The following is a 23,744-nucleotide window of genomic DNA, read 5'->3' on the forward strand; positions in this document are numbered from 1 at the left end:
GCAAAGGAGATCATTATCAGGATAGTCTTGCAGAGTTATGAAACTGGATTTCGGAGGCAGGTGTGAGATCAAACTTTGGTTCTACTGTCTGCTAAGTTTCAGGTCCTACAAAGCAAGGTCCATGATGCATAACAATAGTAGTAATTGTGGGGTTATAAAGGATTTAACTTAGTACCTGGAGCTTAGTAGACTCTTAACTAGCAGCTATTATCAAGCTGGATTAGTTTGGCAAGGGTTTAAGTAAGCTGTAATATTTGAGCTGGGTCTAAAAGAATATGTAGGATTTTGAAAGTAAAAGGGTGTGTTGATAGAACGTTCTCGGCAAGGAGAATTGTAGGAGCAAAGATGAGAAGGCATTGAACTACACAGAGTAGAAAAACTTGAACACAAGTTTGGGTAGGTGAGGCGGTGACCCAAAATATTGGACCCTGAAAATCAGAAAGAAGAGTTTGGCCTTAGGACTGTAGGCAAAAGGGAGGAGTTGCAAATATTTGAAAGGGAAAGTGATAAGATAAAATTATTTGAGGAAAATTAGCCTGGTAACAATAAACAAGATAGTTTGGGGAGAAAAACAGATGGACTTGGGAAGACTAGCAACGGTATGAGATAATAATGGCCTACAATAATCCAGAGCAGTGAAAACTGAAAGGAAGGATTAAAATATACCAGAACTGCTGAGGGTTATTTTAAGGTTGTTTTGACGGCTACAACTACAATAGCAATTGCTGTCATTTAATGAACACTTAACATGATGTCTGTCACATAGAAAATGTGTTTCAAGTGTTACCTTATTTAATCTTCAACACAGCTCTGGAAGGTAACTTATCCCTATTTTAAAGATAAGAAAACTGAAGCTTAGAGAAGTCACATCACAATATATTTCACGTAAAAATATTTTTCACAGTCTATAATAGTATACTGGAATGATTATCTGGTTGTATATTTCTCCCATTCAATTGGAATTTTCAGAAGGGCTATCTCCTTCCTTCACTATTTTATCATTAGTAGCCTGATGTTGAATAAAGCATCCCAAATAAATAGCATCCTAAATAAATAAAGCAGCCTGATGCTACAGAATAGAGTATTTAGCAAATCTTTAGATGGAAGGATGGATAGATGCCTGAAAGCTTACAGAGCTAATAGGTGATGAACCAGAATTCAAATCTAGATTGTTTGTTCCAAAGCTGTATATTAACTACCATTATTCTATTTCTGCCCCTGCAAGATAAAAGATAAAATGTGAGAAAAGGAGGAGCATGATCCAAAGGACATACCCACAAAAACATCTTTATTTATAGTAGCATTCTCCAGGAATGTATTTTCCATATGGCAGTTACTTGTCATGAAGCCAGTCTCTCCATATTCCTTTGAGAGGCCAGGATGCCTGTGATAAACCATGTTTGGCTAAGGTGGATGGCGGAACACTGAGCAGAAGGATCCAAATGAAAGCTGTGTCACACAGATCTGTTGAAACACAGAGCAGCATATATTTTGTAAGCTGTGGTATCCACAGATCATGCTGGCAATTTCAGATTCTTGTGGCTTGATTTTTTTTCAAACAGTGCTCTCCAAATATACCTTGGAAAAGTTTAGAACCTATGGCATAAAACACTGTCCAAATATAAGCAATCAATGTGATTAACTGAATGCCCAAAATATGACTACATATATATTTCTCAGGAAGGGCAAACAATAATGCATATATTTTATTGTATATACTCATCATTCTCTCAAAAGTTACACAGTGAGATACACACATGTATGATGCGTTATAGAGAAAGAATCCTTCTTATAGTCTGCAAATATTATCACTTAATAGACCAGATTACACTTCTAAAATATGCCTCTTGCTCCAGATCATCTGAGTGTGGTGATAAATACTGTAAAAATTGTTTACATTTTCATTTGCAGACTTGTAAGTTTGGGCTTCTGAATTGAATACAGCCTAGGGCAGAGGATATTAATTTGAGATCCATGCCTCCCGAAGCAGGTGGTGTCATCCTTGAATGGGTTTCAGCTTAATCACAGGCAACTTAAAAAATGTTAGGACAATTTTCCCCTCACATTCTCAAAGGAAATTATGTCTCCTGCAAAAAAGACAACCTACTGACCTAGGATGTAGCCATGATTTGTTGAACTTACATAGCTCCAAGTAGTGACCAGTCCTATATCCAAAGGAACATTGAAATAATCTGTGCCTTTAAGGTGTTTGCAAGTGATGATGGAAAACAAACAACTTATGAAGTAGGAATGGAAGAAGTGATGATTTTCGTAGTAGTTACATTATGTAGGAGCTGAGAAGAGATCTGAATAGGGCTCTGTAGGGAATGGAGTAGCCAGGGAAAAGTATGTAATTGAGGTGGACTAGGAAAGAATAGGAGGAGAAAACTTCATTCAGAAAAAAGAGCATAAGTGAATACAACATGAATGAACACCAGGAGGCTAGAATTAGTGTGTAATGATTTGATTTGACTTTTGCCTGAATTAGTGTAATTTTAAGCAGTGCCTTAATAAGAAGAAACTGACTTCTTTACTGAGTTAGGGGTTGAAAAGGATCTCTTTGTACCAGTTGGGAAATGAGAGGTTGTCACGTACAGACCCTTCTTTATATCAGTTCCACTACCTTTGTACCTTTTTCCCTCCGCACAAAAGGAATGAGCACATGTTTATAATGTTTAATCTTCAACAGTGAAACAAAATTCAGCAAGTTCTTTGTGAGAGTGCACAGGCTGTAGAATCACTAGAGATCAAAGAAGTGATTCACTATTTTAGATCTTGAGCTTTGCCTAGAACTCTTGGTAATCTAATCACCAAAGGATTTTAATTTAGTGGTGAAGAGCAAAGGCTCTCCAGTCAGATGGGATCCATTTAAAACTCAGTTTGGCCACTTTCATCTATTGACTTTGGATACATCTCTCTCTCTTTGCTTCAGTTTCTTCATCTGTAAAATGGACGATGTATTTGTCTCATAAAATAATTGAAATTAAGTGACTTAATATGTGTAAAGTAACTAGAACGTTGTTTGACACCTGGTAAGCACTCAAATGATAGCAACTATTAAAACATAATAATTTTGTTCTGGGAGATCAAGAATGTCCTATGTGTGTGGAACTCATCATTCTAAAGATTAGGTAGCAGGTGTAATTCCAATACATGGTAGTTGAGTTTGAACAACGTACTAGACTGAGATAATGAAGACACAGTACCTGCTCATGAGGAGCTTTAGTCTATTCTATAGGGTTGTTGCCATTGGATTTGTAACTATGTGCAGCCTGCTGAATTGGATTCCCTTTGACTTGCAGGAGGATGTTAACAAAGCAGTGGCAGCTGCAAGACAAGCTTTTCAGCTTGGCTCTCCATGGCGTACCATGGATGCTTCTGAGAGGGGCCGGCTATTATACAAGTTGGCTGATTTAGTTGAAAGAGACCGGCTGATCCTGGCAGTGAGTATTAACCAAACTGGGCAAACTGGGTGGATAACCAGATCTCTAGAAAACATTTATTGCTTGGATTGGCAGGTTGTTTGGTTTTAGTGATCACTCATCAAGCTCTCTACAAACAAAACAAAGAGACTTGATCTACCAGCTCTCTCACACGGGAACGTTACCGTTTGAGCTAATGCTCAGATAGTAAGTAATCTGCACTCTAGTTCTGGATGATGTTAATTTCTGCTCCCAGAATAGATTCTACAGCCAAAAACTGACAAACTTTGAGTAAACCAAATTTAAAAAATTTCTTTCCTTTTTCTAAAATTTCTCAGAGTCTTTAACAAGATCACAAAAATGTGAATATCCTAGAATAATATACTGTTTCTCGAACTTATTTGACCACCGAATTCTTTTAGTGGAAAATCTCGTAAAGTTTGCTAAAGGTTCTCAGAATATTTACCTAAAATAGATCTTATTTCACCTTGCTCTAGCCTGACAAGATGCCTAATAAGTGGCCACTTTTTTTCTTCTTGAAATGTGTTTGTTCACAATGGTCTTGATCAAATTATCAACATGAAAAAGTAAAGAATAAAGAAAAAGATCCAATCATTCATATGTTTATAAAAATTCTGTTTTTATGTTTATTGCTTCTTTTTTTTCCAAACATTTTGTCAGTTAGGTGAGCCAGCACATAAAATGGATATGGGAGCTGTTTCCTTGTTTTCTTCTCAGCTGGGCATGACAGTGAAGCCGGTTTAACACAAATCAATATCAAGATCAGGTTTCAGAGCAAATTTTTATTTTTATTACCTTTAGAACCTTAAACTGGCAGTAACGAAGAGGCCTAAATTTAAAAAAAATCAACATTAGCAATTACAGGTAATCAAAGCATCATTTTTTACTCAAAGATTCAGCATAATTCAAAGTATACAAAAATATGTAATTAGAAACTATATACATCAAAACTCCATTAACCAAATGTCCTGTAGGAAGAAAGCAGAATTTACTAAAACATGGCTTCTCTTATTCATTTGATCTTTGGATTGTAGAGTGTTGACTGCCTCTGTGAGCCTAAGATCCTAAGACAAAAATCATGTTTGATTAAATTTTGAGTTGGCATGCATTATCATGTAGAGATACAAGATTATGTAATTGATGAGAAATAGCTTTAAGAGTTTATCACTGGTACATTCCCGCCCCAGCACAACAGTAGGTCCCAAAGAGCTCTATAAAGTTCTATTTAGGATAGGAGGAAAAGAGGAAATAGGCTATCCTATAATGGTTAGAGCACTAAACTAGAAAATGTTGAACTTTACTGCCTGACCATTCAAACAATAATTATGATAATGGTGGCAAAATTGGAAATTTCACAATTAAAAATTCTGTGGAAGAAACTCTATGAATGAAAGATCCAGATGTCACTTAAGTTTGTGTGAATTGATTGGTTATATCCAGATGGAATGCAAAAATTAAAATTGATTATTGAGGCGTTATTAATAGTCACTGACACTAAATTGCCACCCACAGTTGTATGATACAATAGGTGAAATCTTGCTGAAACTCTTATCTGACTAAGGAGGCTAGGTGCCACTCTCACCAGCTGTGTGCATATCAAATTGTGATCAATTCCTAGAAAGTTGATTGGCTGGAGCACATTTAGAATGAGACAGAAGGAACACTAAGGTTTAGAAACCAGAATCTCCCTATCCTTTCTACCTAGATCTTGCTATGAGACCATAAGCGGTTATTTTAACTCTTTTTTTCAGTCTCCTTTTTAAAAAGAAGAGGTTAGACAGATGACATAGAATTTCTTCCTTATACAAAATTCTCTAACACATGATCATTCAAAATATTGACTATATTTTTTTTAACCTAAAATTTTTGTAGAAGTTTAAATTTGGGATTTGATCTCTTTTTCAGACAATGGAGTCCATGAATGGTGGAAAACTATTTTCCAATGCCTATCTGATGGATTTAGGAGGCTGCTTAAAAACATTACGCTACTGTGCAGGCTGGGCTGACAAGATCCAGGGACGCACAATACCAAGTGGTAAGCAGCTTTGGGAAGCACCAAGGCTGGGGATGGGTGAGGAGATTGCTATAGTGTTGATTAATTCCAAACTCTCCCTTTTAAAGATGTCAACCAAATAAGGCAAAATTATTTACTCCTCGACTTTGAGACAATGCAGTTCTGAACCCAGAAGTTCTGCTAAGATTCATCAAATGGCTTTTAAAATTTTTTCAGCATAATCATGCAGAAAAGAACAGTATAGATATTTTAGAAAATATTAAAGTAAGAACATTCTTAAGCCCACAATTACTGATTTAAAGCAACTGTCTCTCTATGGACCCAACTTTTTCAAAGGTGGCCTCCAACATTATTTATTTGGATTTTATTCCAATAGTGACATTTATACCCTTTCTGTAATGTAATTATTTGAGCCTCTTTGCATGTTCCAGTGTGAGTCAGTTATGCTCATCTGTGCCTGTTCTAAATCAGTATAGTTACAGCAGATTAATTAAACAAACCAATTCAAATTGAATGTTTCAAATAGCTTACAGCAAGATGGGACTGTGTTTATAGCCTGATTAAGAATTTGTATGAGTGAATATGCATGTATGTGTTTTAGTATTTTAGTAGAGTATGCACAAAATGGGATAGGAATATGAAAAAGCATCAATTTGGAAAGCAAGATGGGTAGAATTTAATTCATATAAACTTAGTGACTATAGAAATACAACACCCTCCAGGACTGGCCCTGATGGACATTTCCAATCTAATAGGAACATCCACAGGTTAGAAGTGATAGCCAAGAAGTTAAAAGGGGTGATTGAGAACACGGTGATACCAAGAAATGTGGCTATTTTAGAAACTCTTACCTTACTTACCCTTTGACAAAATGGGAGAAGCCATTCAAATTACAAATAGATCTTGATAAAAAGTCTTCATGCTGTGATAGCCAGGAATCTTTTGTGGGAACTGGAACAGAACAGAATATAAAGCACAATGTCATCTCAGGATGACCACAGCAAACTCTGAGGCATTTGAGTCAATCAAATCCAGACTGAAAAGGCATGTCTTTTACTTCAGCCATTTCTCCCCCATAGATTAAGAGAGTTTGCTTTTATTGTTTGGTAGGCAAAAAAAGAAAACAAAACATTTTAGAACAAGCCAGTAGGAAAGGCTTATTGCTCATAGGGAGATATTTTTTAATTCTACTATTTTCTAACTTTATTATTTTTAAAATTATATTACTTAAAAAATGTTCCATTACTGGTAGAACTCAGAGCTACCAGAAACAGGAGTCTAACTGTTCTTGTCTTAGCTACGTACCTTTTACTTCCTTTATCATGAAAGAAAGTAAACTTTGAGAATAAAGATGAAACTTTGAGAAAAAGGGTAATTTAGAAAACAGCCCTCATATGATGAAAGACAGAATTAAATATCTTTCAGATCTTTTCCAATTTTGCATCTTTGCTTTGACCTAACTCAGTTTACCTCATTTCAAATTACCATTTGAGCCCTCAATTTTTCGTTCTGTAAATAGTTAAAGATATGTTCTTCTTTCTTTTTAATTATTGTCTACATCTTCCTCTCACATCAGCCCAAAACCACCATTCTAGGAATGTCAAGCACATATGTCTATAAATAATTGTGTGTTTTATTTTCCAGATGGAAACTTTTTTACTTATACAAGACACGAACCTGTTGGTGTGTGTGGCCAAATCCTTCCTGTAAGTTGGTCTTCTATACAATTTTCAATCTTAAAAAAAAAACAAGTTCTAATTCTATTTTATTTGGTAATGAAACTCTCTCCAGCACAATTGGATGCTTAGATATTTGCTAAATGTGCTAATGTTGAACTTGGGTCTCTCTGTGACTAAGCTCCTTAGATATGAATTAGGTAGTCCAGAAACCCATGCATACCCTGGCATATCTCTCGAGTGTGTTTCAGTATTACCGCATCAACAAATATTTACCTTTTATTCTATTGTTTGTTTTTAAAAAGTTGTATTATAGACTCTTTTTAAGACTCATGCTTTCCATGTATAATGCAAAGTGGTCATCACTGGCACATGTGCTGAGGACAGCATTTTAGTGAAATGTTGTATGACCTACTACTTTCCAGCTTTTTCTGTCTCCTCATTGGGACTTCTCATCAGGGAGAAATGTAGCAACCAGGGTGTTCAAATCCTAAATGAAACTTTTTAATTAAAATGGAAGAAACTATTGGAGCACTGTATGGAATATATCCTACCTTTAGATAAGAGGCCTTGATCATTTAAATTCCTCTTCGAGAAGGTAGTATTTTTCAGCAGAATCATGAAGATTTTCTTGTAAGCCCAACAAATAGAAGACTATCTAAATGATTTCACATTAACTGACATTCAAAAAGGACAAATAAAAAGATGGTAAAGTGTCCTGAAGTTCTTAGATGAGGAAGTAGCAATGATTTATCTTCTGCTTCAATAAGATTGAAGTGTATACATATCAACATTTTGAATTAAATTGTTCATTAATTCAAAAATCTCAATAAAATTCATAAAAATTACACAATCCTGAATACTCATACTAGCTAATATTTACTGCATGCCTATGAAGAACCAGTCACTCTGCTAAGCGTTTGGCCCACTTTCTGGATAAATCCTCAGGACAACCCTCTGAAGTAGAGGGGACTTTGATCGGCACCTACAGGTGATGAAGTCACGCATGGAGAGCGTGGAACTTGTCTGAGTCCACATGGCTGGTCAGTGGTTGACCTGAGATGTGAACCAAGCTCTCAGCCTGCAGACCCTAGACCTTCTTTGTCTTTAGCAAGATATTTGTCCTAGAAATAAACATTACTAAATATTATTATTGGGGAAATAGTTAGAGTAAATGATCTACAGGGAGGGAGAAATAATCACACCTTTTAAACACTTACAGATAACTTACAATATGTTTAATAGTGAATGAATCTTGATTTCTAAACCATGCAGTGATTTTTTTTCCTCGTAGAAAAAGAACTCAAAATAACAGCACCTGATAAAGTTTTACAGCTCTCTCCTGTCCCCTTCTCCTATCTAGTTGATTTGGAGCCTTAGCGCATTTACAAGTTGCTTTTAGCAAGGAGCTTCATTAAAATACACCAGATGGTTAAACAGAACTACAATTATTATTTCACATCTACAAGGAGTATACAGTGTAGAAGTTAGATTGGAGAATGTGACTTTCAGCAATGCAAAGACTCTATTATTATCTATTGCTTTCTAGTGGAACTTCCCATTGCTCATGTTCCTTTGGAAGATAGCGCCTGCCCTTAGCTGCGGAAACACGGTGGTTGTCAAACCGGCAGAGCAAACTCCTCTCAGTGCGCTTCATGTGGCAACTTTAATAAAAGAGGTGAGTTTCCTAAGTCAAAGGCTGCACAAGAACTCAGGAGTCCTACTCTACACTAGGAAGACCTCATTTGGTGCTCCTATAAACTGCGTCATCTCTCAGCAGTTCCTGTCCAGTGGGGCAGATGTATTTAGTGTGGCTGCCAGCTGGAATTTCTGTCAGTCAGCCTAAGTGAACCTCCACCCAAGTGGAACCAGGAAGCCAGACTCAAAGGCTTCATGTCAAACAGTCACCTTATGATCACTTCTTTGTTTCTTTTGCCAAACTTTCATGAATGCAAATTCGTGTTGAAATTGATATAGCTTTCTTTCAAATGTTGAAATGTAATTTGGACTAATGGCCTGGAAGTTCTGCAAATTTGTTTAAAATAGCCCATGCAAAGGTTGTAGGCCTCTGTGCCAGTATGCTTGCTTGTAATATTGGGTCACATTATTTTTAAACACATCTACCCATGAGGGGATATGTTTATATTCTCTTTTCTGTTATGATTTTCTCTGCATTTACCTTCTTGCTCAAAAACTGGCAAATTTATTTTCATCAACTATGCAGATTGCTTTAATATCGTCTTTCTTGCAAATAATTTATTGTCGTTTGTCTTTCATACCTTACCAAAACTTAGAAAACAAGCTTAAGTCACTAGAAACTTAAATTTAGGAAATTTGAACCCATATCTTAAAAATATTATTTGCTTCAAATTGAAAAAAGGCAAAAGAGATGTCAAAATGAAGCATTTTGGTGCAAATAACATGAAATTTTAATGTGCCTATCTCAGTTGCCACACTGTTTTCTACCTGAAAATTCTTTGACTAGGAATGAAATCAATTCTGTGAAGCTTAACAGTAAAGGGAATGACTGTACTTACCAGCATTTTACTGATTAAATGATGCCAGTGGGAATTGGCAACCCAGTTGTTACGCCCGGAGCAATCAACAGCTAGAAACTGAAAATGCGAGATCTCTTTAGCTGCTTCTTTTTGCTGATTGGATAGTAAACACATTGCTTTTCCTCTTTGTGAGTAATTTACCAAACACTGTTACACATGCTGTCTTTTTGCATTGCTATTATGAAATTTGAGACGGCCACCGCACCGTTGGAGCAACGATGCATAAAAGTTGAACATGGACTTAGCCTGAGGAGAAACGGTCCGTCAATCATGCAACCCTTGAGGTTATTTTAAGTGGGCTAAGTAATGAAATAACAATAAAAAATAATAAAACCACTTAAGTGAATTTTTCTTGGTAGAGAAACTGATAAGGTTAGCAAAAAGAGGCAGCCATGATCCCATACTGTTCTCTTTATTCATAGAATTAAATTCTCAAGTGTCATCACTTTTTTACTTTTTATCTTTTAGGCAGGGTTTCCTCCAGGAGTGGTGAATATTGTCCCCGGTTATGGGCCTACTGCAGGGGCAGCCATTTCTTCTCACATGGATATAGACAAAGTGGCCTTCACGGGATCGACAGAGGTAACATCATTTATTCAAGCCAGTAGTTAAGAATGTCTGCATCTCCAGCTGTCAGGAGCATGTTTTATGTAACTGTGTTTAAGCCGACATTTCCTTCAAACAGAAGTTCTTTCTGATGATTTATTCCTTATTCTAGCCTCAAACATGTTTATAGAACATAAGCAGATGTAGCTGAGATGAAACGAAATACCTGCTAGAAACTCAGAAGAACTGGAGTAAACAATTTTTTAGTGTGTTCATTATACTTTCCCGGATGAGAAATATGGCCAGTTAGACTTGGTCATATGATTAGTAAAGTTTATGACAGAAAATATAAATTAGGCCACAGTGATTTGTATGAATGAATGTAATTTTATCCTGTAGAATACGAAAATAAATAGCCGAGCCCTACCCTTAGCTCCTTATTTGGGGCTCTCTCTTCCCCGAACATTCTGAAAGGGAGCCAGCAGCTCAGCTTCTCTGGATGTTACTGCTGGCCCAGCCTACCTTTTCTGCCTCTCTGGCTCCAGCTTGACCTTCTAGAAGGTTAAGGAACAGGGCCCCAGCCATGAGGATTGTGAGGAAAGGCAGGAGGGAGAGAGTGAGCAGCTTAGAAGGTAGAGTTTGGGAGAATGGAGTCCCATCTGTTGAGATGATTTTTCTATTGCAAGCAAAAGAAAGTGGTGAAATCATACTATATCAAGCAAAAAAGTTCTTGAGTCATTCTATTAGATTATATGGCATTGTTAGATGTTCAATACAAAATATAATGCCTGCCTCTGCTAGTATACGGTATAGAGGATAAGGAGTATGAATAAACTTCTTTTTATAAAGCTACTGACACAAATAAGACACAAGGCAGTTTGTGATAAGATACTACAATGTGTACAAAGTACATAAGGGCATTCACAGGAGGGGCTAATGATGTCTATGTGGGTGCTAGAACTTGTTCTGGGTTTTGAGGAATGGTTACCTTTTTAGCTCCTGGGAGATTGAGAAGCAAGAAAAACATTCTAGATAGTGAGTAAACACCAATTTGATTATTTTGTTCTCCTCATTAGCCACTCCATATAAAGAAACATTTTCATAGAAAACTGAAATGGTAGAAAATTAAATTTTATTTTTCTTGATCTTTTTTAAATTAGATAAAGAAATATATACTTTTTCACATTTTTTTTTATGTACACAGAATAGAAAAAGTTTGTGTTCTGCACACCCCTAACTGACATAGGAGAAAACCAATCTTAAATTAGATAAAGAAATATATACTTTTTCACATTTTTTTTTATGTACACAGAATAGAAAAAGTTTGTGTTCTGCACACCCCTAACTGACATAGGAGAAAACCAATCCTACATTCAGGATTTTGTTGACAAAACAATTGGGAATGTTCAAGACATGGCAGTAACTTAAAAGATGGTGAAGTCATAGGTTGAAATCACAGCAGAGGAGGTAAAGGCAGAGAGGTACAAGTTCCTCAGCATGGCATTCTAAACCTTCTGCCGTAGGGGCTCCCTGTGGAGCAGTTCTGAATCCCACACCTGCTCGCTTCTCCAGTTTGTCTGGGTCGGGGGTTCTTGCTCCCTGATCCCATCTCCAGTGGCACTGTCTGTTGATCTTGGCTCATCCCTGACCCCCTGTAGCATTTTGAGGGCACTGTAGCTTCGCCTGCTCAAAAAACTTTGAGATTAGATGTCTAGGAAACATCTGGGTTCAAATTCTGACTTTACCCCTCCTAGCAGTGTGTCTTCCAAAATTGAAGAATCCTTGCTAAACTTGAGTTTCCTTATTCATAAAAGAAGAGTAATAATATCTACTTTGTTGAGTTATACACAATAAAATTGAATGAGCTAATGAATAGTAAAGCACTTTAGTACCCTACCGTGTACACAGTAAACGATGTGATTATTATGTGTTCTGTACTCATTTCCATTTTCCCATTCCTTCCCCAATTCTTTAATTTCTCACACTAATTCAAAAGGTGGGGGGGAAGAGGGCCCCTGTCCATATAATATTTCTTCATCTCTGCCCCATCACTTTCTGATTATTCCATGTATCTTTTCATTCCTCCAGGCTTTTGCTCATTCGTGGCCACACCTACTGTAGTGTGGCTCCCACCACATTACCTGTCTAGCTTTCTCTGCAGTCTCAGGACCATCCTGAACTTAAAAACTCCCCATCTGTGTTCCCATTATCCATGATATATAATTCTGGTAGCGCATGCCCATTGCTTTGTCATGTGTCTCTCTCCCTTGGTGACCATCCTCAAAGACTGTCTTATTCATTGTTATCTCCAAAAACCAGTCCAGTAACCACTTCTGAATAAGCATTGCAGAATTAAGTGTGACTTAGATGATTTTAAAAGCCACACAGAAAAATCAGTCTTTCTGGGCTCTCTTTTAGCTTCAGGTTTGTTGCTTGGCGACAGTAGAGAACTTGACAAATGGCATGAAAGAAGCAAACAATGGATTTCATATTTTATGGTCGTTGTAGCAATGACCTTCATTCTAAGAATTTCAATGTCCCGTTAGGTTAATTTAAAACAGAATCCTACCCACATTGTGCAGGACATAACGTTACAACATTTGCAGGAGCATTTACTACTCTGCCCCACATGGCAAAGCCACAATATCATGGAACATACTGTTTGCCATATTCCTCATAGTTCTTATTTTTTCTTCATTGCAGACCTTTTTGGGGAAAATGATGAACCTTTATTTTTTTCCACATAAGCGAACAAAATCCTAGGACAGCAATTGGTGTTTCCTTGATCTGGCTTTAGCTAGACCTTTGGGAAAACTCAAGCAAACCTTTTATTTGCCATCTGAACTTGTGCTAAGCAGAAGACGAAACTTTCTCCCTGACTCATACTTCTGACCATTCCCCATTCTAGTTCTTTTGACATCTGTAGCTTGTAGAAAAATGCCTCTGATCTTACTCCCTTCCCCATGACAAAAATGATCAAATTTAATGAAATTTCTCTAGTAAACATTTCTAAGTTAGAAAACAAAAAAGATACAGAAAGACTTTAGAGAATTCCAAAGGGGAAAGGCAAAGAATATTATCTAGGAAACAGAAGATTCCTAATCACCTTAAATGAAAATTTGGTTTTTGAAAGAGGTCATGAAAAGTATGTTGTGGAAGGAAAATGGGATATCAGAGAAGCTTCAGACAGGCTCTCCCCACTGCAAGTCTACTCTTAGTTTATTTGTATTAACCTACATTTAAGAGTTTGATTTAGGACATGAAATCTTTAATTAAGATGAAAATATTAGCAGATTAATTAATGCTCTACCCTGTAATGCACAGTAGCAGTCAATTCAGCAATCACATAAAACATAAACATATACTCAGGAAGCATCTACTTATCTTTTGTTAAGCTGAGACAGAAACTCTTCATTAAAATCTGCTGTGTCAAGTAGGAAAAGAAATACAGAGAATAAAAGAAGCAAGATAAAAATGAATCATCTTTTGGGGCCGGCCCTGTGGCTGAGTGGTTAAGTTCACGCTCTCCACTTCGGCGGCCCAGGGTTTCACCAGTTCAGATCCTGGGGGTGGACATGGCACCACTCATCAGGCCATGTTGAGGCAGTGTCCCACATGCCACAACTAGAAGAACCCACAACTAAGATATACAACTATGTACTGGAGGGATTTGGGGATAAAAAAAAATAAATCATCTTTTTAAAAAAATCAAAGATTGCATTGTGCATTAAGACTTCGATAAAAATAACAACAAAGAAATAGTTATAAAACAGTCCAGGTTTTAGAGATGGAAAAACAAAAACAACTACAGGAGATAATCTTGATGGGAGGCGATCCACAAAGAAAAAAAAAGGAAAACAATGTCTTTCTCTGAAGAAAGGCAACTAGCATTAAAGAGGAAACCAGAACAGTAAGATTCCTCAGTGAGGCAGCAGCACAGAGCACAGATCCAATTTCTTTCTTCTAACTCCATGTGGAGGGAGAGAAGGAGAGAGAGGGAGAAAGAGGGAGATAGAGAGAAAGAAAAACAGAAAGAGAGAGATCTTTCAGTCAATCAACTGCTAAGTGAGCCCACTGTGATAGATAGTGCTGAGAAGAGTCGTGCAGTGGTAGGACATTGTCACTGCTACCGAGGAGGTGACCTCTGGGAAATTGATATGTATACAAACAATACAATCCAAGGAGGACTGAAGGCTTTATGGGAGGTCAGAGGAAGAAATGGTCATGTTCCCCTGAAGTCATCAGAGAAGGCTTTGGAGAGGAGCTAAGATATGAGCTGGATCCCAAGGAAGGGTAGGATTGGAGGCAGCCCAAGTCAGTGGGCATATAATGAGGAAGAGAGAGAGCTGAGCTGCAGGTGGTGGTGAATATGCCGGTTTGTCTGGACAGAGTTTGCTGGATCTCAGTAGAGGGGTGAAAAGTCAAATAAATAAGTTATGGTTGGATCATGATATGTCAGATCGATCAGTAGAAAGATGAAGTTCTGATTAAAATGAAAACTGACCTGTCTAGCCATGCACATCAAGATCAGCTATCGTGTTCTATACCTCCGTTCTCATGAGTGGTTTTCTGATTCATCATGCGTTTATGCTTGGATGGAGGAGCCTTTGCTATCTGAAGGTGCCAAATCTTGAAAAATGCCATTTAATATTCCTCCCTAATGAAACTGAACTATGGCACAAACATTATATAGATTTAAAGTGCTAAAGAAACCTGCCTTCATGAGAGCGGATTAAGCCTCCTTTGTAACGCTCCATTTCAGGTTGGCAAATTGATCAAAGAAGCTGCTGGGAAAAGCAATCTGAAGAGGGTGACCCTGGAGCTGGGTGGAAAGAGCCCTTTCATTGTGTTTGCTGATGCTGACTGTGAGTAGAAGCCACTTTGTTAACTTTTCACCCTTCTATTTTGGTGTCTGACCATGCCATATAGTGAACTTGAAGTTTACAGAAGAGTTTGCTTCTAACATCAAAGTGCAAGACATTACCCAGAGTCCAAAATTACTCTGGAAAGTCTCTTAAACCTTCCTAAAGCTATAGCACCTAGATAAGTCTAACATAGACACTATTTTTCCTGGTTTGGTGTGGCATTTAGGGGTCATAATATATAAATTTTTTAATTCCCTGTCTTTAAATATTGGCATCACATTAAGCATTGTGAGATACACTCAGACATGGTGGACCAAGATCAACTGGAGAGATAGCAGTTTCACACTTGCCTTCTCCCTTCCCTCTGGGTCATCCGTTCATTCAATGAAACGGCCGGAAGAAAATGAAACCTACTATTGAAGTAATTTCTCTTTTTCCCCCTTACAAGTGCCATTGAATTTACGTATATGAAATCTATAAGTACAAAGTACTCTACTCTGTAATAGCCTAGGTTCATTCTAATTGTATTATCAGAATTCACAATTATTTCCTAAATGCGAGTCAATTAGCGAAATAGATAATCAAACACTCATCTAACTCTTTATCAGCTGCATCATCAGTACAAAGCTATAAACACAAATGGCTCATGGAATTGGCCTATGTCTGTATTGTGATCTCAACTGAAACTTTTCAGAGCATACTATCTTATTGTATATTCTATAAACATGGCAAGGTTCCTGATTTTACCAAACTTTTCTGTAAACTGCTTCCACTATAACCTCAGCAAACACGATTAGCTAGCAAAATAAAGATAACCATATCCAATTGCTATAATGTGGAATTAAATCCTTAACATTTAAGAAATTAACATGCTAAGAAAACTTTCTTCTGTTTGTTTAGGATCAACTAATGAAGCAACCTGTTTCTTCCTTTTAAAGCCCATTCTTTCATGTCAAATAAACAGATAAAGAGAGTTTATAGGCACATATGAAATAATACGGCACGCTTTAGATAGGTCTGGGAAATGTCCTTCCTAGACTAAGGTTGTAAAGTGAGTAAGCAATTCTGATTACTAGGCTTTTTGTTTTGTTTTTGTTTTCAGAAATATCACCTTTCCTATTGATCAGGGTATCTAAGAATGTTTTAAAATTTTTATTTAATATAATAGATAGTGCATATTTTCTTTGTTATTTATTTAAAATCTGAGGCCTGAAAGAAATATTCACAGTCATCTAACTAATTATTAAGAGGAGATTTTTGGAAAAATCTTTTGCTGTGAGATTTAATCTTATGACGCTTTCTACATTCTTGGCAATGCCCATATTAAAGTGTTATTTCTGTAGCAAATAAAGGATCAGAAAATTTAATTTGTCAACCAGCTGATAAGAAGTGGAATGTATTGAATCTAGGTCTGACTACACAACTCATGATTTTTCTATACCACCATGTTGCCTGTGAGAAATATGTATAAAAATATGTAATCTTTAGAAAATATCTCTTCTCTAATGTGACTGTCTTCTTTGCAGTGGAAACCGCCCTTGAAGTTACACACCAAGCGTTATTCTACCACCAAGGCCAATGTTGTGTAGCTGCATCCCGGCTTTTTGTGGAAGAATCAATTTACGATGAGTTTGTTCGAAGGAGTGTTGAGAGGGCTAAAAAGTATGTTCTTGGAAATCCGCTGACCCCAGGAGTCAGTCAAGGCCCCCAGGTGAGTATGCAATAGACAGAACAGCATTCATAGGGCACAAGAGTAAAGTATCCTCTTTAGGCCTGGTTTTTATTAAGTGAGATTACTTCCCATCCGTGGACATTCCTAGGTCACAATATGGTATCAATTTGGTGATTAAAAGAACAATGAATCTAAATCTCCATGGTAAAGAAAGCATCCTGTTATTGTGTTGTCCCGTTTTCATGTCTAGAAACAGTTTAAAAGACGTGTTGGGAATTACAGATGTGAGGGAAAATAACAAATGCTGTGAATTTGTGTTCCTCAGTCTGCACACCTCTTGATTCCTGTGTACAGTTCTCTATCCACTTGGAAGTTCTTATACAATCCTATCATTTATTCCTCAGAATCAAACCTTTGTCTCAGCTTCCATCTCACAGGTACAGGCAGCTAGCATGCCTCTAAATTCTTTCCAAAGTCTTCAGTTACTCTGACCTTCTAACGGTAACATGAGTGACCTAAAAGGTCCTGAGTTCCTGAATTTGTGGCAAACTTCTCCTTTTAGTTAAAACCCAGTTATTCCCCAGCGTTCTCATTTTCTTCTGTGTACTTAGAACCATTATCAATAAGGTGTCTCTCTCTCTCTCTCTTACCCAAACAGTCCTCTGTTTGTTTTCTGTTGTTCAAGCTCCTGGACTTTGGTTCTAAATTGACTCCTGTCCTTTCAGATCTTGATCCAGAGCAGTGATTCTCAACTGGGGACGATTTTGCCCTCCTCCAAAAGAGGACGTTTGGCAATGTCTAAGACATTCTCGATTGCCATGACTGGGGGAGGGTGTAGTGCTACTGGCATCTAGTGTGTAGAGGGCAGGGATACTGCTGAACATCTTACAATGCACAGGAGAGCCCCACAACAAAGAATTATCTGGCTCAAAATACCGATAGGGCTGCTGTTGAGAAATCCGGCTCTAGAGTCTAGACAGTAAGCTGATAGGCTTTATTCTTTCACACTAAAAATTATACACTGTTCCATGTTGTTGATTTGAAACAAACACCATCCTTGACTTATTCGCAAAATTAAATTTGATTAACCAAAATTTATTGAACATTACTAACAGCTAAACCCTGGGATAGGTACCTAGCAATGCCGAAACAAACAAGGAGGATGTGCCATCTGACCTCACAGAGTTCACAGTCTAGATAAGTCAAAAGGCTGCCTTGGCTTCTCTGCTCGTGCCAAGATATCCGAGTAGGAAAATCTTAGGACTTAGGCAAACTTAAAATCTCTAAAATAACTTAACTGACAAGTAATAAGTTGTTTTAGCCTGATCCCATTATATTTTTTAATTATCTTTGAGTTTAAGGAGTACATAGTATTTGCTAATTTTGATCATATTTGGTAACTTTTCAAATAGATGCCAAGATATATATTAAGTTCAATTTTGACTTGGTCTCCTATTCTAAAAAAAAGATGGGATTCAAAGTTTTCAGTTGTGATTATTTCTCTCTCTAAATTGTCTATCTATCTATCAATGTAAAAGTTAAACACTTTTCCCATTAGATAGATAGATAGATAGATGGATAGATAGATAGATGTGTAGATAGATATCTGAAGAGGAGAGGAGAGGGGAAGAGAGGGGAAGGGAAGAGACTATCTAAGATGCTTCATATTAAACATTGTTGGGAAATGAAAATACGTTCCCTCATTAGAAGACCTGCACAATTCAATCAGAGGCTCAAGAATTGGGCTAGAATACCTCTGTATTTCTAAGAGAAGAGAGTTAAAATAGACTTTAAGAAAATACCTATTCATAGGATTCTTAAGTAAATAATCCAGTGACCTAACTGCTTAGTATAGGACTTTAACCTCTATTAATGAATAGATTTTTATCACAAGTTGCACTGAATAAATAGAGTAAGTAGCTATCTTGAGACTTTGAGAAGTAAAAGACTGAAAAGCCTCTGGGGCTTCTTTATCTTTAAAAATACCCATATGCTATAAGAAAGAGCTTATAGAAAGAGACATTCACTAAGCTTTTATATATATATGTGTGTGTGTGTGTAGAAGCATATATATATGTAAATTCTTTATTGGTAAAGTGCCTTTCCAGTTTGATTTCATAGACAAAAATGTGCATTTTCCTTAACAATATGGAAAAATCACCATCTTCATTTGAAAAAGAAGTGATGACATCCACGTAAAATGTACTCACATTATCAGCAGAGTCGCCTCTTGTCGCAGTGCAGAGAGATGGGCTTTTGTGTTAAAGGCTGGATTTAAAATCTAACCTCCCTAAGGCTGTTTTCTCATCCGTAAAATAGGGGGTAGTAAAATCAATTTTGAGGAGTCCTTGTATAGTAAAATGAGATAACCTATATAAAGCATCCATCTGAGTGCCTGGTTCATAGTACATGCTCAAATTCCTGTTAAATAAATAAAAAAGGCATGCTTCCATTTATACCTATGATACAATTATCATTGCAGATCAGTAACTTCATATATCTACTCTCATTGCTCTTGTTGGTCTGTGGTTTCCAGATAATTTGAAGGATGTGTCAGTGTCATTTCTCAATTTGCCTTCTTTTTTAACCGATCAACCCTAAGGAACCAAAGAATTTGCACATTCAAAGACATCAAAATGTATACTTTGAGAATGTTACAACAATACCGTGCCCTATCCCATTTCACAGACTAGCCCCTGAGCTGACGGCCTATCACACAGTAAAGAGCCCTTGCTATATCCTAGCATTAGGGAGAGGTTCCTGAGGGCCAGAAGGAAGGCTAAGTTCAGATAGGGTCAATCTGAAACCTTCTGAAGGTTTGTATTTATGGTGAATCAAAATTAGCCAGACCAAATGGAATAGCTCCTTAAGCATAAAGTGAAAATTTCTGTCATTCGTCTTAAACTCTAGTGCAATGTTCTGAATCTTCCCTGTGCACTTAAATCACCTGAGGATCTTGTTAAAAATGCAAATTCTGAGGCAGGAGGTCTGGAGTGGGGCCTGAGAAGAGCATTTGGCCACCAGGTCATGCTGGAGCTGCTGGTTGTAGGACCGCATTGTCGGTAGCAAGACATTAAAATATAAAGTCCTGAATTTTTAGAAATTAGTGATCATCTAAGTTTTCCAGCAAACAAATTCTTTCAGCCTCTATCACCCAGGGCATAAGCAGGGATCAGATTATTACCAAGTGTCCGCTCTGGTCACAGGCAGGGAAAGGCCATGATTTGGGAAACACATCTTGAAATAAAAACCAAAAAGAAAGAAATTGCAATTTTTGAGGGCGTAGGCAAGTTAATATCTTGGAATAGGCCAGAGAAGCAGCTTTGTGTGGAAGTGCATAGATCTTGACTATTTATGGACAGACTGGAATATATCTTAACCAAGCAAAGCTACCCAAATACCTAGGGCACAACCTGTTAGTCTGGTTTTATTAAATATTACATGGTAATTTAAATGTGTCTTCCTATTAAACCAACATTATAACTTTCTTAATCTGCTGGAAATAAAGGAATGTTCTCTTTCTGGAATATTCAATTAAATATTGTGCACTGAGGAGCATTGAGCAATATTGTACCAAATATTGTGCCAAATTTTAGAAAATGGTTTCTCGTTTCAAATAGCACTTAATCTAATTGGATATGGGAACTGGGGTGTGAGCAGTCAGACATTTATGAAACCTTTGTCTGGGCCTTGGAAGATGGGGGAGATTGCAGAGTCAAAGAAGATAAAGAACAACACATTTTAAGTAGTGAAAAGAGACAAGTTAAACTGGACAGAGGCCCCCACCTTACCTCTTGGATCTCTGATGTTTTCCGTTTAAAACTTAACCCCAGCCACACCTGAGAGAGACAAGGCAGTCTTCACCAGTGATTTGGGCTAGAAGAGTCACCCAATCTTTCAACCTCCCAGAACAGGGACTGAAGCAATAGGTAGCCCCAATTCTCATGCATGGAGGAGAGGTATGTGTTCCTAGTGGTTCCAGTCAAAACTCTGGACTCATTTTTTTCCCTTATAAAAATATTAACAAACCATTTAAGTTCTGTAATTCTTGTCATATATTTATATATGGCCCATTTAACAAAGCAGGATGGTAACAATCAGGACAGGCCAGAAAGTGGAACCAGACCTACAGACTGCCCCAGAGGGACCTGAACCGGGGAGGATGACCAGGCTGGGTCAGCACGGATCTGGCCAGAGGGGATGATCAGGAATGAGGAGAACCGAACAGAAGACTAGGAGTCTTCCTAAAGTCCTAAAGCTTCTGCTTTCCTATTGTCATATTTAATCAAACTCAGTATCGAAGTTCTCTTTTTCTCTTTTCACTTTTTAAAATTTCATTTAGAACTATAGTTCCCAGGTAAGTGTGTTTGTTAACAGGCATTTCTTCCAGGCTAAATAAATGACACTTGTGTGAAAATGTTGATGCGTTTTCAGTGCCCATACACTTTCCTGATGTAACTGTAAAACAAATACTAAATACAAATATTTATCTTCAAGGTTTCTTTCCAGAAAAGTCATGAGAATAAAATATACCCAAAGAAAGAATCTGAGCCTCTGTCAGCTGTTTTGACTCATTATTTGACTTAGTAACAATATCCTGGCATTTTGAAGCCTTCGTTAACAGGCCAGGCAATGTATTATCTTCACAAGCTGCTAATTTTTTTTTCCTTTTCGTGTGGGATTTTTCAAACAGATTGATAAGGAACAATATGAAAAAATACTTGACCTCATTGAGAGTGGGAAGAAAGAAGGAGCCAAACTGGAGTGTGGTGGAGGTCCGTGGGGAAATAAAGGCTACTTTATCCAGCCAACCGTTTTCTCTAATGTTTCAGATGAGATGCGCATTGCCAAAGAGGAGGTAAATGGTTTCATTCTGTTCTGTTCCCTTTGTTGCCCGTATTTTGTCCGCATGTGTGTTTACAAAGTGTCTCTTTAAAATTATCAACTCTTTGAACATGTCTCTCAGTAAATGTTACTCCTCATTTCTGTTACTGATAAAGGTTTAAGTTATTTGTGATCAAGGCCAAAAACAGTAAGGAATTCATTGGGCAGGCTGAGGATATTCAGCCAAACACAGATCAGGATGCCTTAACAATTTCTAGGTGCTTCCTTCAGATATTTAAAGTAATGGCAAAGAAAGTTCCATCTTCATTGTTACTTTTTCTCCTTTGGAAATAATACATTTGAAAATGATTGGAAAAGGATAGCGAGATGCAGGGTTTTTTTTTTTTTTTTTGCTTTGTTTTGGTTTGGTTAAACTTATTTTGGGATAATTGCTGCTGTGAGAAATAATACAGAAAAATCTCATGTAGTCTTTACCTAGTTTCCTTCAATGATAGTATCTGACCAAACTACAGTGTAATGTCATAGCAAGTATGCTGAAATTGATACAGTCAAGATACTGAACATTTCATCACCAAGTGAATCCCTCATGTTTCCCTTTGATAGACAAGTCCGTGTCCCTCCTACCCCACCTTGGCTTTCCCTTAACCACCAATCTGTTCTCCATTTCTATAATTTTATCATTTCAAGAATGTTAAATAAGTGGCATCAGGCTTCATGTAACCTTTTGGGATTGGCTTTTTTTCACTCAGCATAGTTCTCCATAGATTTATCTAGGTTGTTATGTGTAAGGATAGTTTGTTCTGTTGTATTGCTGAGTAGTATTCCATAGTATGGCTGTACCATGGTTCATTTAATCATTTACACATTGAAGAACTTCTGGAATGTTCCCAGTTTAGGGCTACTATGAATAGCCCTGCTATAAACATTGGTATACAGGTTTTTGTGTAAACGTAAGTCTTCATTTCTCTTGGATAAATGCCCAGGAGTACAATTGCTGGGTCATACGGTAGATGCCATTTTTTAAGAAACTGCCAAACTGTTTTCCAGAATGGCTGAAAAATTTCACATTCCCATTAACAATGTATGAGTGATCCAGTTTCTCTGCATCCTTGCTAATGTTTGATGTTGTAACTGTTTTTTATTTTAGCCATTCTGATAGATGTATAGTGATGGTTCATTGTGGTTTAAATCTGCATTTCCTTAATGGCTAATGATGTTGATCATCTTTTCCTTGCTTACTTATTTGCCACCTGATATCTTCCTTGATGAAAGGTCTCTTCATGTCTTTTGCCCATGCTCTAATTGGATTCTTTGCTTTTTACTGTTGAGTTTTGAGTTCTTTTTATATTCTAAATGCTAGTCTTTTGTCGGATATGTAGTTTGCAAATATTTTCTCCCAGTCTGTAGTTTGTCATTTCCTCTCCTTAGAAGGGTCTTTCTCAGAATAAAAGTTTTAATTTTGAGGAAAATCAATATCCATTTTTCCTTTCATGGGTAGTATTTTTGGGGTCAACTCTATGAATTCTTTGTTTACCCCGGATACAAAAGACATTTTCCTGTATGTTTTTTCGTTTAAGTATGTGATCCATTTCAGGTTAATTTTAATATAAGGTATGAAACTTAAGTCAAGGTTGTTGTTTTGTTTTTGGTTTTTTGCCTATGGATGTCCAATTGGTCCAGTATCATTTGTTGAAAAGACAGTTTTTCTTCCATTCCATTACTTTTGCAACTTTGTCAAAATTAAGTTGTGCATATTATGGGTATCAATTTGTGGGTTCCCTATTCTGTTCCATTGCTCTATGTGTCTATTTCTCTTGCAATATTCTCTTATTATGGTAGCTATATAATAAGTCTTGAAATTGGGAAGACTGAGTCCTCCCACTGTATTCTTCTTTTTCAAAATTATTTTAGCTGTCCTAGTTCCTTTGCTTTTTCATATACATTTTAGAATAACCTTGCCCATATATATATATCTCTAAAGTATCTTGCTGGAATTTTGAGAGGAATTGTTTTAAACAAGTCTATCAATTTAGGGAGAATTAACATATTAATTATATCGAATCTTCCAGTCATTGAACATGGTAGTTTCTTCATTTATTTATAGCTTCTTTGATTTCTTTCATAG

The 23,744-nt window shown here is 36.9% G+C and overlaps 1 protein-coding gene across 1 annotated transcript in view; it reads left to right on the forward strand.

The window, feature by feature from the left end:
• Positions 1 to 23,744, forward strand: part of ALDH1A1 (aldehyde dehydrogenase 1 family member A1) — a 53,233-nt gene that overhangs the window by 17,521 nt on the left and 11,968 nt on the right. The window contains exons 3-10 of the mRNA NM_001434683.1: positions 3,303 to 3,443; positions 5,349 to 5,478; positions 7,102 to 7,163; positions 8,683 to 8,811; positions 10,160 to 10,273; positions 15,000 to 15,102; positions 16,629 to 16,813; positions 21,468 to 21,632. Coding sequence (NP_001421612.1) covers positions 3,303 to 3,443; positions 5,349 to 5,478; positions 7,102 to 7,163; positions 8,683 to 8,811; positions 10,160 to 10,273; positions 15,000 to 15,102; positions 16,629 to 16,813; positions 21,468 to 21,632 — 1,029 coding nt within the window. The remainder of the gene's footprint in view (positions 1 to 3,302; positions 3,444 to 5,348; positions 5,479 to 7,101; positions 7,164 to 8,682; positions 8,812 to 10,159; positions 10,274 to 14,999; positions 15,103 to 16,628; positions 16,814 to 21,467; positions 21,633 to 23,744) is intronic.

This window comes from Equus caballus, chromosome 23, assembly GCF_041296265.1.
Source record: "Equus caballus isolate H_3958 breed thoroughbred chromosome 23, TB-T2T, whole genome shotgun sequence".
Classification (NCBI taxonomy): Eukaryota; Metazoa; Chordata; class Mammalia; order Perissodactyla; family Equidae; genus Equus; species Equus caballus.